Source organism: Carassius carassius, chromosome 41 (assembly GCF_963082965.1).
Source record: "Carassius carassius chromosome 41, fCarCar2.1, whole genome shotgun sequence".
Taxonomy (NCBI): domain Eukaryota; kingdom Metazoa; phylum Chordata; class Actinopteri; order Cypriniformes; family Cyprinidae; genus Carassius; species Carassius carassius.
In genome coordinates this window covers 28,005,864-28,018,961 of record NC_081795.1, presented here as the reverse complement: position 1 = coordinate 28,018,961, position 13,098 = coordinate 28,005,864, and the positions used below count along the sequence as shown (strand labels likewise).

The 13,098-nt window shown below is 42.3% G+C and overlaps 1 protein-coding gene across 2 annotated transcripts in view; it reads left to right on the top strand.

Moving 5' to 3' along the window:
* The window catches only part of LOC132123139 (tyrosine-protein kinase receptor UFO-like), a 39,089-nt gene that overhangs the window by 14,882 nt on the left and 11,109 nt on the right, over positions 1 to 13,098 (top strand). The window contains exons 7-11 of one of the 2 annotated variants that reach the window (XM_059533693.1): positions 84 to 267; positions 11,165 to 11,304; positions 11,653 to 11,797; positions 11,894 to 11,911; positions 12,888 to 13,017. In XM_059533693.1, coding sequence (XP_059389676.1) covers positions 84 to 267; positions 11,165 to 11,304; positions 11,653 to 11,797; positions 11,894 to 11,911; positions 12,888 to 13,017 — 617 coding nt within the window. Of the gene's footprint in view, positions 1 to 83; positions 268 to 11,164; positions 11,305 to 11,649; positions 11,798 to 11,893; positions 11,912 to 12,887; positions 13,018 to 13,098 lie in introns of both variants that reach the window. The other variant, XM_059533692.1, reaches the window with a different exon arrangement.

Here is a 13,098-nt window from a genome sequence, read left to right as displayed (position 1 = left end):
CATCCCTGTTATAGATGTCACTAGGAGATGCTAAGAAACCACTAGAACCCATGTAGTGATTCTGTTCAAATACATATCTTTAGGTCAAAGCTTCTGGTAAGGACTCGGATCAGGTCATCTCCAGTCAGACGGTCAGCGCGCCGGTCACCAGCCGTCTGATCTCGGGTCTGGAGGTCTTCAGTCAGTATGATCTCAGACTGGCCTGCCGGAGCAGTCAGGGCGTCTCCAACTGGACCGTCTGGATGAGCGTCAGCACCAGTGAAGGAGGTAAACACATTCTCACAGAGACCGAAGGAGCACGCTGCCCGCGGTGTTACGTCCTCACTGCTGGACCTGTGTTTACAGGAGATAGATGTGTGAGGTCAGCACAGAAGCACCAGGGAAGCAGAAAGACAGAGCTGTGCATGGTGATGCAGGTTAGGGAGGGGAACTGACAGCTAGAAGCCTTTCCTGATGCTCACTTCATCCAGAAGAGCTGCTGGTTATTGTGAGGCATTCAGGCCGGTCTGTAGGTTTGAGTGAGTGTCTTCTGTGAAGGTCTGGTCACATCAGCGCTCGGGTCTGTCAGGCAGGACACGACTGGAGCTCTAGTAAGGTTTTCCACGCCAGATTACAGCTGAAGGAGTGTTTGTAGAGAGAGTGAGGTGGGTGCTGGGGACTTTCCATAGACTGGCATTAGGAAATGTCTCTTAGAAACAAACAGTGGTGAGCAGAGCTTTAACACACACACACACACACACACACACACACACACACACACACACACACACACACACATCTGATCAGTAGCTGTGAGCCACACCATGTCGCTTGAGCTCTAAAAAGTGTGAACTCTGAGCAATCACATCTCTTTGTCTTTGCACTAATCTACAAATTCTTCAAGAAAGAATTCCCTGCTTTCCTAAACACGCAGCCTTGGTTTCTGTCCTCCCTCGTTTCATGAAGCAGCTCTGACTCGTCTGCCCTGACCTTACATGACCTTTGAGTTACTCTGCCAAAAAAAGAGAGGATGAAATAGACATGCACACACTGTGGGAAAAGTGAATGAGGCGGAGAGAATGCAGTGATGGATAGAACAGGAAAAAGAGGAGGGGGTTTGTGAAAGAAGAAAAAAACTAGTTTCCCAGAGTCCCACATTGCCCAAGGGACGAGAGAATCAGAGAGAGAGGCAAAGCTGGTCACTGACATCACAATGAAATTGGTTTAGCAATTTCTGTTTGAGCAGATTAACACAAACCTGACCTTGCATAATCATAATCACAGCTTTAAAGTGTTTGCCAAGCTACAATCAACTCAGAAATTAAAGTAGTATAACTATAGTCAGGCTGTGTTGTTGTTAAATATTTGACTTGTTGTTAAAGTGTGCAGGTGTGGGCTATAATATCTCTGGATTTCCAAAATACAGCATTTTTACTCAGAATAATTTTGTTTCTTGTTTTTCTCATGAATCAAGGCTATTGTTGTATTGTGCATGCAGAAGAAAGACGACTCTGCACATCTCAGTATGCTAATAACAACTATTTCCTAGTTCACTTTTGTACGCACTGCATAGAATTATTGTAAATGTGGTTATCACTACCACTGAGATATTTTTTTTCTAGAGATCTTTGGGTTGTATAATGTGGTTTACTCCAGTAAATGACTAAACTGTGTGTGAACAGAACAGGATTGAGTGTGTACGTGGCCTATTTTCTTATAAACTCAGCCCTGGTCTGCATGAGAGAAACCTCTCTGAAGGCAGATTTTATACCACAAACAGTAAACGACACAATATGTGACTAATTGCTTTAAGACTGAGGCTGGGGCCTTGTAAAGCAGCTCGTGTGAAACGCTTGATTCATTTCACAGCTAAAGACTGAGGTTTACTGGTGCTTCTCATCTGTGCAGCTCACATCTCCACATTCATTCATGTAGGATCAAAACTGCACTATTAGCTTCATGATAGTAAAACACATTGTCCACATAATCCTAATTTACATTGCACTAAAGAATACGGATGTTTTACATTTGCAGGGTTTTTTGGACAAACCAGATGATTTGCACCCAACAAAATCAGAATACTGTATTTATTCATATGGGATTTTTGACAAGGTTCTTCCTGTTTCACTCTCATAAAGTTTTGTGTCCGGCCATTTTCCATGTCTCCTGATTTCCGGCGCTCTGCTCATGCGGGTTGCACTGTGTGCTTGGACTGGAAATGTAGAAGATTTCCACTAAGGAAAGTTACTGAGAGAGAGGGCTAGGCCAGAGAGACAGGAGAGGAGGGCAGAGACTTTTGACAGAATGCTATTTTCACAGCAGTGAGCCAGAAACACATGTGGAAACAATCAGACGTCAAACTCTTCTTGATAACATCATCAGAGTGCCTCGCCATGTTCCTCAACGAATAACAAACAATACACTTTCATACCTGCAATGGTGAAAAATATACTAAGAAATAGCCTTACTCTGCTGTTAGGGTTAGCAAACACACACACACACACACACACACACACACACACACACACACACACACAGCTATTTCCAGACCATTACTGCAGCCGTTCCAGTGTGTGTTGTGTTTTCTGCTGCTCTGCATTAGAAACAGAAACAGCATTAATGAAATAAGTTGAATGAAGAAAGGGAGAGAAAGTTAAAGAGGCTAATACTAGGACACTTATACTAGTAAAATAAAAACAGTGCAGCAGTGCAACAGCAGACATTGTACGTGTTTCACATTGTTGTCTCATGACCACATCACATCGCTGTGAGTGGTATGTAAAAGATATCATCTTGGATTTTTTTTAATTCAATTTTGTGTAAAAATAAAGATAAATATCAGGTGATTAAACATGCTGGTAGGTGTAGGAGTGATGGTGTAGAAGAGAATCATCCTGTTAAAGTCAGGAGTTCACACTTATATATGATTAGCTGAAGTATGATAATGTGTATTATCCGTGCTGTGTGGGGAAGCGCTCCGAGCCGAACCTGGAGTACCCCGCTCCCCGTATGAGTGTATCCCGTATGGGATGCTGATAACCGTCAGTGGATAGAGGGACGTCAGCTGTAGTCAGGAGTCAAGATTTTTTTTCTCACATACATGGTTAATATGGAGAGCATATGACCAGCAGTGAAATGTAAGTAAATGTATGTATTTATACTCAATATAAGTATATATACCATGGTGTTGATTAACTTGAGTGCGCTCCACCGGTGTTAATTAGCCTCAGTATCTGATGCGCTCCTACTGAACCTTGTTAATTTAAACATCAAATAATCACATTTTGTTTCTTTGCGGCCTGAAATGAAGACGGACAGTTTTCATGTTTCATCCAGCTGTTTACTCAGTGCATCTTATCATCCAAGAGAAAGATAAAACACCAACATATCATAAATAATAAACAGAATGACTGAGTTGATTTCCTAAAAATGTCTTGTAAACTCAGTCAGGTGCAGCTGATCAGCTTCTCAACGTCAAACAGAGCCATCTGACTTTCACCTGATCAGCTGTTCTCATTTTGATCAGCTCAGCATGAAAAGAGCTTTCCTGAAGCATTTCAGTCTTTGGTAGTGAGGCAAACATTCAATGATGGGTGGCAAGACACTGTCAGAAGATCTCCGGGATAAAGTTGTGGACAGTCACAGGTCAGGACATGGAGACAAAATCATTTCAAAGGCTTTATCAATGCCCAGAAGCACAGTGGAGTCTCTTATAAAGAAGTGGAAGGTATTTGGTACAACACAGACCCTCCTGGATCAGGACGTCACTCCAAACTGATGAAAGAGCCGGAGAAAACTGATCAGAGAGGCGACTGAGAGCTACAGCAACTCTGAAACAGCTGCAGGAGTTTATGAGCAAGAGTGCTCATTGTATATCAGATTCTCCACAAATGTGGCTTGTATGGGAGGATTGAAGGAAGAACTGCTGCTCAAGAAAGGCCACATGTAGTCAGAATGAGCTTTGTCAAAACACACATTGAAGATTCTGAGGCAGATGAATAATTTTGAATAATTTTGCCTCAAGACCAATCTATATGTCTGGAGGAAACCCCATCCAGCTCCACATCCAGATAACAGTGTTCCTGCAGTAACGTGTGAGCTGGTGATGTGTTCTGTGCAGCAGCGACTGGAGCACTTCTCAGGAGAGAAGGAAACATGGATGAGGTACAATACCATCAAATTCTTGAGGAAAATATGCTGCTCTGCCAGAAAGTTGTCAATGGGTAGAATATTTCCCTTCCAACATGACAATGATCCAAAGCACACAGCAAAACTGACCTTAGAGTTGTTGAAGGAGAAAAAAGGTGAATGTCATGCATGTCCTCGTCAGAGCCCAGACTTAAACCACACTGAACATCTGAGGAAGGACTTGAAGACCGCAGTCCACAAACACTCACCATCAGATTGAACTGAACTCAAGCAGCTCTGCAGAGAAGAGCGGGCAAATACTGCAGTTAGTAGAGACAAATCTCAACAGACTAAAGGTTGTGATTAAACCAAAAGGTGCTTCAACAAAATACTGTGATTCATGTTGTTTTTATATCTTTTGCTTGGATATTATAAGTTAAGAGTAAACACAGCTGGTTACAACAAAAACTGTGTTGCATCTTTATTTCAGGCTTCAAAGCAACAAAATGTGATTCTTTTAAACGGGGTGATTTTTTTCTATACCCACTGTATATGATGAAATACATACATCTTCACCAAAATTACAAGCAAATATGGTCAGAAATGAATAAATACTGTGAAAATAAGTATTGTTATCTGTGTAAAGAAAAAACTAAATCTTGTCTGTTATGTATGCATGGGGTAATGTCTCCCTTTGTCCCAGCGTCTCTTCAGTCTGTTCTCAGTGTTGGGACACTTGAACTTACACACATGAAATTGTACTTTTCTCATTGTCTCTTTAAAATAGACAGCTCGTATTTTACATGACATGTCCACAAGAAGTGCTATAAACAAAATCATTTTCTGATGTTGAGTTGTTTGTAGCGTATTTCACGGCAGTTTCAAAGTGAAATGTCCAGTGTCTGTTACTACACAGTGTGTTCAGTTTTCTCAGAAACAGTTAATATGACTTTTGTTTCATTACACATTTGTGTACAGTGCTGTACCAGATGAGCTAAGAAGCAAGTTTACTATATCAGAAAATCCATACACAGTGCAGATGTGATGCACAAACAAATAAATACATATAAAACATAAACAAAGAAGTGTGTATTAATCAATAATCTACACTTGTAATCATAATTTGTGTGAAAACAATCAAAAGTTGTTGGTGTTATACTGCCTCTAGTAGGAATGTTCATTTTGGTTATTTTTCCTAACCATTAACCGATTATTAACCATTTACCGACAATATTATTTAACCTGTTAGCCAGCCCCCCGCCCCCCCCCCCCCCCCCCCATTATGGGACTCACAGCTGAAGGTGCTCTAACTAACTTATAATTGTAATAGTTTCCTACTTCAGTGTGTTACAAACATAATTTTGGTGTCTTTGGAAAGAAGACACTTTGGGCTTTACTTTGCTCAAAAATATTAAAAGTTATAGACACTGAAGTGCCTTGAATTTTTTTTTTACCACACTTAAATATTTTTTATTTGATATAAAAATACATGAAATGAGTCCTAGAGCAATCTAGAAAAGTAATGTGTTGAAAGCCACATGTCTCATGAGTTTCTATTTCAAATCTGAATAAGATATCATGAAAAATGAGACTTCTGCAAATATTTTTCTGAGACTATGTCTACACCCCCCACCCCCCAAATATAAGAAAATATATTTCCCAATAGTATTGAAGGCTTCTACAAACTATTTAGTCAGTAAACATACCACTGCATAGTTTTTTTTCCATTAAAAAACACTAGACAGAAACTTAGACATCATATAAATGATTTATTTGAGCACTAGAAAAATACAATAAGAATAATTAGAGTAAGAAAAATAAGAATAAAAATAAAAATAAAAAAACATTTAACTTTGTTTGCCAATTACAGAAAATCCTGAGATTGCTAGAAATGTAGCATTTACTATGAATTACGATGCAAATAAGTGCTGATGTGCTGATGGCCATTTATACAGATGGTAATAACACAAATGTGCCAAAGTAAATAATCCACTCTCTCTATTCATATAGACGCGTTCACTTTGATAGCCGTGACCCTGCGGTAATAGCGAGCTGATTTGGGCTGATTTGCACTCAAACAGATGGTAATCATGCAGATACATTCACATTCAACATAAAACACACTCTCACATATATACAAACTGTTGAAAAATAAAATAAACAAAGATAAAGGCGATCACTATAAGTTTCCTCCTCCATCAGCTGACAGGTGCGTCAGAGCGCGTCACGAGGGAGCGCCAAAATTCAAATATACTATCTTTCACCTATCTTTCATTCTTTTTTTCGGTGGATCGCCTCATTCTGTTTGTGACACTGTACGCTGCAAAACCGTGCCGTGTTTTTACTACCAAGACGCAGTTTCTGACCGTGAGTTATTCCATAACGGACACAAACAGTTCTGTCGGTGAAGAAATGAAATGTAAACAAAGGAATTATGATCCATATTACAACGTTATTGCTTCGTTGGACTAAACGTGCTCCATGAGATGTCGTTCAGTGGACCCTTACCTTTCTAACTAAACCGGGATTTACAGCTGTGGATGTGTTTATGACTCGTTATTACGACAGATCTGGTATGTACTGCATTTCTAATGTTCATGTTTTTATGTGAACTACTTACACAAATGTAGCAAATACAGTCTTTATAAGCTTTCCATTGAAAAACAGCGATCTGTCGTCGATGCTTGAGGCTTAGATCTTTATAATGATACATAGTTTGCCAAGATTAAATTTGTCCCGTTTCTTTAATCTATTCATAAACACTGACACGTGCAAGTTGGGGGGCTTTCAGGACGAGGGCGTCGGGGTGCTGGTTAAGAGGTTAAATTAGAATTGAATTAAATTAGAAAGTATAAGTGTCTGTGACCCATTAAAAATACTAACATTTGTTTCCTGGGAATTAATTTTACATGCGCTAAAAGCAGCAAACAACAGAACACGAGGATTCACTGGCCTTCAGATCACATCATGCACTGCAGTGCATCAGAGAGATTTGACTTAATCAATTAAGAAAATGAACTTTCGGTTCATTTTTGTGCTGCGCGGAAGGAAAACAGAGGGAAGAAAGCAGCATCCTATTTTTTAGACTTATATACAAAAGCACAAAGATTAGTTTTTATTGTGAATGTACACAAGTAAAGGCAAACCTTTTACAAATTCGATTATCTTTATGACTAAAAGGAGAAGATGCTTCCCCTGTTAGAAGGAAAAAAACTGTCTCAGGTTATGAATGTAACCATAGTTCCCTGAGTAGGGAACGAGACACTGCATCCTCTAGGGTTCGCTTTGGGGAACATCTCGTCGTGACCCGTGTCTGAAGCACACAATTGAAAAAACACCAACTTGTCACTACCGGCGCGACTATAAATAAGCACAGGGAGAGGAAGTCATTCACTTCTTCGTCTGAAGCTTGCGTCCAAAGCATGGCAGGGAGCTAGAGAACGCAGTATTTTGTTCCCTACTCAGGGAACTATGGCTACATTCGTAACCTGAGACAGTTCCCTTTCGAGGGAACTTCAAACTGCATCCTCTAGGGGTAGCTTTGGGGAACAGTTTACCCATGCCGCCATGCTGAGGGGAGTGCAGGCCAGAATCATGGCTAGCACTAAGTACCAACTCTACCATTTCCATGGGAGTTGCCGCTGGGACGTTTAGACGGCTGTCTGTGACAGTACCCCTTATGGCCAAAAGGTCTAAGCTATATACTCAACTTAATTGTTAGGCCCTCGGCCCAGGGTAGAGCTGAAGGCTTGGAATCAGGAAGATTCCTTTAAAGGGATACGGCTAAGAACCTAGCATTTCTACAAAGTCTTGCTTGTCACACAGGGGCTGCTTACGCATAAGCTTGCTGAAAGAGCTGTCTCGACAGTTCTCTAGTAGCAACACCCTGTTTAGATAGGTATCCGAGGATACATAGGTGGAGTGGTGCCCAAGACGAACGGGGCTTTTACCAACTCAAGAAAGGGCACGAAGCAACCTCGCGAAGCCCTCACCATAGAGGATTTTAGAAAGAATGCAGAATACTAGCGTGCGAACTTACCACAGTGTGGATTTCAGAAAGTGTGCAAAGACTTCACGTGCTTACTTACCATAGCATGGATTTTCAAATACTGTTCTAAGGAGGGGCTCTCGTGGCACTCTGATAGAGCAGCTCATAGATGGAATAGTGTATCTCAAAACAGTATGATTGAGAGTCATCAACTCGATCTATGGAAACAATACTGGAGCGCTCTGGGGAAAAAACAGAGAACTCAGTCTCATATGAGAAGAGAACTCCGAGCTCAGAGTAGTGCGCTCATAGGTGACACTTTTTTGGAAAAAGGGGAGTGCTGCTTAATTACCCTGAGAATCACCCAAATAGCCCCTCATGTTGAGGGAAGAGATGCTTGAGGTGTATAAACAAATACACACTGGCTGAATGGAGCCCAAGGAACCAAGGTCTAATCATCTCAAGAAAGGGAACGAAGCGGAGCACGTAACCCTTACCGTACAGGATTTCAGAAAGTGTGCAAAGTCTTGCGTGCAAACTTACCACTTACGTGGATTTTAGAAGGTGCACAAAGTGTTCACGTGCACACTGACCACCATGTGGTTTTGAGAAAATACACAAAGCTTAGCGTGTGTACTTAAAGGTTCCTAAGCATCGCAGAGGTGCTGAATCGCACGGGAGAGGCAAGCTCAATTTTACAAACCTCGGATGAGGGGAGCATCACCTGATGCAGCATTTACAAGAAGACTTCTGTAACTGCCACCTCCACTTCCTGCTAGATGTGACAGAACCACTAAGCGGCCAGGAGCCCCTCGGGGTGACCTGGCCGGACATCCATGACATTCCCTGCAGTGCTGTGCCAGGCCTGATGATCAAGGAGGCTCCCTCAGAAACCTGTGATCTCAGCTGCCTAATACCGGAACATGAAGCCGGATGGCTGGTGCTGGCGAGTGTTTAGTAAACACTGTAACTGAGCACTGCAAAGGAAACTCACAGAGTTTATTAGTAGAACATAGAACCATAAAAACATTATAGGTCCAGCATAGGAGACTGTTATGCGAGAGGTTTCCACCTAACCTCGATCAGGTGCAGAGCTGGTGGTTACAGGGGAATTAGGAAGGGGAGGATAAAAGCAGAAGTTAACCCTCTGAAGTCGATTAACGCATATACATGTTATGAGGCTATTTTCTCCTGATAACCTCTTAGACTCCAGAGGGTTAAAAATCCCCAAAGGGAACGAGTAGATACCTCGGTATCACTCCGATTCGGAAGAGAACACTGCCTCATCTAGATCATACCCCTTAGGTTCTGCTTACCTCCTCGTGACCCACGATTCCTCTAACCCCTGCCTGCAGGTGGGGGAGGAGCGCGAGTTGCGACACTAGTCTTCTGTGCTCGTCTTCGATCCTCAGATCGAGACAGACCAGGACCCTTATGTTGTTCGGGCTCAGAACTGGACCTTTGTGGAACGAAGGATCTGAAAGCAGCAGAGCACGCCTTCGTCTCCCTGAACTTCTCAAATCGCCATCTCAACGGAAATACCGAAAAGTTCAGAAGGCGAAACCTGAGCATCAAGAAGAAAGCCTTTTCTTTCCTCCCCATGTCTGCCAGGTTCATCCTCCCGAGGCTCTCTCTTGTCCGTCGCCATTACGAGCGCGAAAGGGAAAAGTCCCTTTTTAAACCATTTAGACAGATCCACCTGTATTCTCATGAGCTCATTCTCCTCTGTGCCTCAGCACGGACAGGTCCTGAACCGCGGGAAGCAGATGGCTGCCTTTTTTTTCTTTCAGAAGAGAGACGAACGAGAGCGGAGCATTTTCCATTGAAAAAACGCTGACAATGCACTCAGATTGCCTCCTCAAAGACATTGCGTGCGTGCTCTTCACCCAAACAAATGACGTGTTTCATCGTGTGTCATCTGGTGTCAAATAACGCCGACACGGATGCACACATTGTCTAAACACTTGCTAGTTGTCGCCATGATAAACAGAGAAAGATTGCCCTTACCGGTTCTTTCAGATGCACGCTTCAAACAAAACAGTCAGTGAAGACGAAGAAGATGAATGACGTGTTTTCCCGGTGCTTATTTATAGACATGCCGGTAGTGACATCGGAGGCTGTCGCCGGCCAACAAGTTGGTGTTTTTTCAATGTATGCTTCAGACACGGGTCACGACGAGATGTTCCCCAAAGCGACCCCTAGAGGACGCAGTTCGAAGTTCCCTCGAAAGGGAACTCAAGTGATTGCGCTAGTGCCACATCCACACACACAGTTAAGCTTTGCTACCTTGACAATACAACCTGTTCATTATCATAATAAAATACAGTCAGTCAAACATATGGAGAAAACACACACACAAACACACACTGCTTAGTTTAAATGTGTAGTCAAATCTGTGCCGTTAAGTGTAAACATACCGCCATGATGTTATGCAAAGAAAAAAAAAAAGGTTTGAAACATTTGTTTTTGTGTCGAACGAGAGACCCAACATTGGTTTCAGTTTAGTTTTAGCCTAAATGAATTTGTTTTGGCTTGTCGTTTATATTGCTATAGCTTCTTATATTTTTAATGCTTGTTCTTTTCTAAATACTTTTAACTGAAAGGTGAGGTGAGGGGAACTAAAATAGCCTAGCTATGTTTACAGTGTTTATTATGTTTGTAAACATTTCCAGTCGACCTTCGGCCTATTTCTGAATGAAATTATAAAATGCAACTTATCCACAACTTCTTTTTCTTTTGTGTCTTTCTAAACAACACAATTTGTTGTATATGCATAGCATATTTTAACCTTGCAGCAAATCTTTTTAAATATTTGGATAAATTACTGAAAATAAATAAATCACTTTTAAAACCGTTTAACTGATTTAATTAATTTGTTAGACCATTAAAATCCTTAACGGTCAGTTAAAATGAGCATCCCTAGCCTCTTGTGTTCATTGCGCCTGTAAACTGCAGTGAAATTTGCAGTTTTGCAGAAATGTAGTTGCAGTAGCATATTTCTGTTGAGCCTGGGTTATTTCACAGTTTCACAGGAGATTGTTAATTTGTGGCACTTTGTTTGTGTTGTAGTTCCAGATGCAGCCCCAGACAATGTGACAGCTGTGGTGAACGGAACAGAAGTGATCCTGAGATGGACAGAACCTCCTGGAAAGATGAACGGACAGCTGCAGGGATACAGGATGGAGTACAGCGCACCTAACCTGGGACAGGTGACCCCCCCCCCCCCCCCCCACACACACACACACATACACACACACACACACACACACACACACACAAACACACACACACACACACACTTATACACACACACACTTATACACACACACACACACACACACACACACACATACACACACACACACACACACACAAACACACACACACACACACTTATACACACACACACACACACACACACACATACACACACACACACACACACACATACACATACACACACACACACACACACACAACAATATTTGTGTTTGCTCCATTCCTCAATCTCTGGATTGCTTTATGATGGATTGTTCTGCGTGTGTCCGGTGCTGCAGGTTGTGGTGGACACAGGTTTGGACACAGAGCTGTTTGTCAATCTCTCAGTCCCCCTGTCGAACGTTTCCTTCAGAGTGTGTGCGTACACCGGAGCAGGACAGGGGCCCTGGACACCCCTCCAAACCATCACGCTCATTCCTGCAGGTGTGAAATCAGGCAGAAAGTCACCACATCTAAATTCTCACAGGTCAAACAGATCCTCTGAATGTTAACGCTCTCTTTCCTTGCAATGTTTTGCAGAAACAGGGCAATCCAGAGGTGATCGACAAACACACACACACACACACACACACAATTATAGCAAATTTTTACTGACTTGTAAATGTTTTTGTATTGACCTAATAATATTTGTTCTACCTTGACCCTATCCCTCACAGAAAGCTCTCTACTTGTGTGAGTTTTAATGAAGTTGTTATTTGCTGTTGGGAAGATGCTAAATGTAACTCATCTCAGACATTGCCTCCCACAAAAATAGGACCCACACAAGATATAGAAGTGGACTTTTCCTTTTACTTCCCTTATTTAGAGCCCTTCTTAAAATGTTGTTGTTTTTTCTTTCTGTCTGCTGTTACATTCTCAGAAAAGAGGAAATAAAAAGACAAACGAGGGCAAGAAATGAACAGAAAGAAATGTGAGTAGGAAAGTAGTTGCAGGCAAGTTTGTTGAGTGGGAGGCATGTGGAAAGCCTTTCGGACAATCTCTAGCAGAAATGCCCTGATGTAAATGTGGACTGTCTTGCACTGAAGTCATTTTAATGAGCTAATTCAACCAATGACCATCTGAACAAAACACTTCCACGCTCTAGTCTCTGAACAGATGACCATGATCAAATATAAAGACACATCAGATATTGGCCTGGTGGGGAGTGAGCGTAGTGCAGCGGGATGGTATGGATTATTTACACAAACCAAGTTTGAGTCTGGCCTGGGGTGACTTAACTAGACGTAAACTACAGCTCACGACTTCCTCAGATAACACTGGCTGTGACCGGTTTGCAATACAAAGTCTCAGGTGGCGACACTAAATGCTCTTCTGGTGTAAGGCAGATTTCAGACCGGTTTTAAATCTGTCCAGCCAGTGGCCAATGCCAAGTCAGATTTGATGAGGTCAATGCTTTTTACTCAGCTTTACTGAAAAGCATCCCTTACAGCCCTGTTCAAGGAAAAAGCTCCATGTCCTAAGTAGGCAGCTCAATAGGTTTCCAATCTGTTTCTCTCTCTGCGACTGTGTGAAGGTATCGACAGTCCTCCGGCGTTCTCCTGGCACTGGTGGTATGTGGTCATGGCCATCGCCGCCGCCGTCGCTCTCGCTGTGCTCCTGACCGTCTACGTGACCCGGCTGAGGCGGAAGGAGACACGCTTTGGGTGGGTGTAATGAGGCTTCCTGCTGTCTCTGCTGGATTCTGAGCTGTGGGTGTGGTCAGAGATGCTAATGCTACTGTTAAA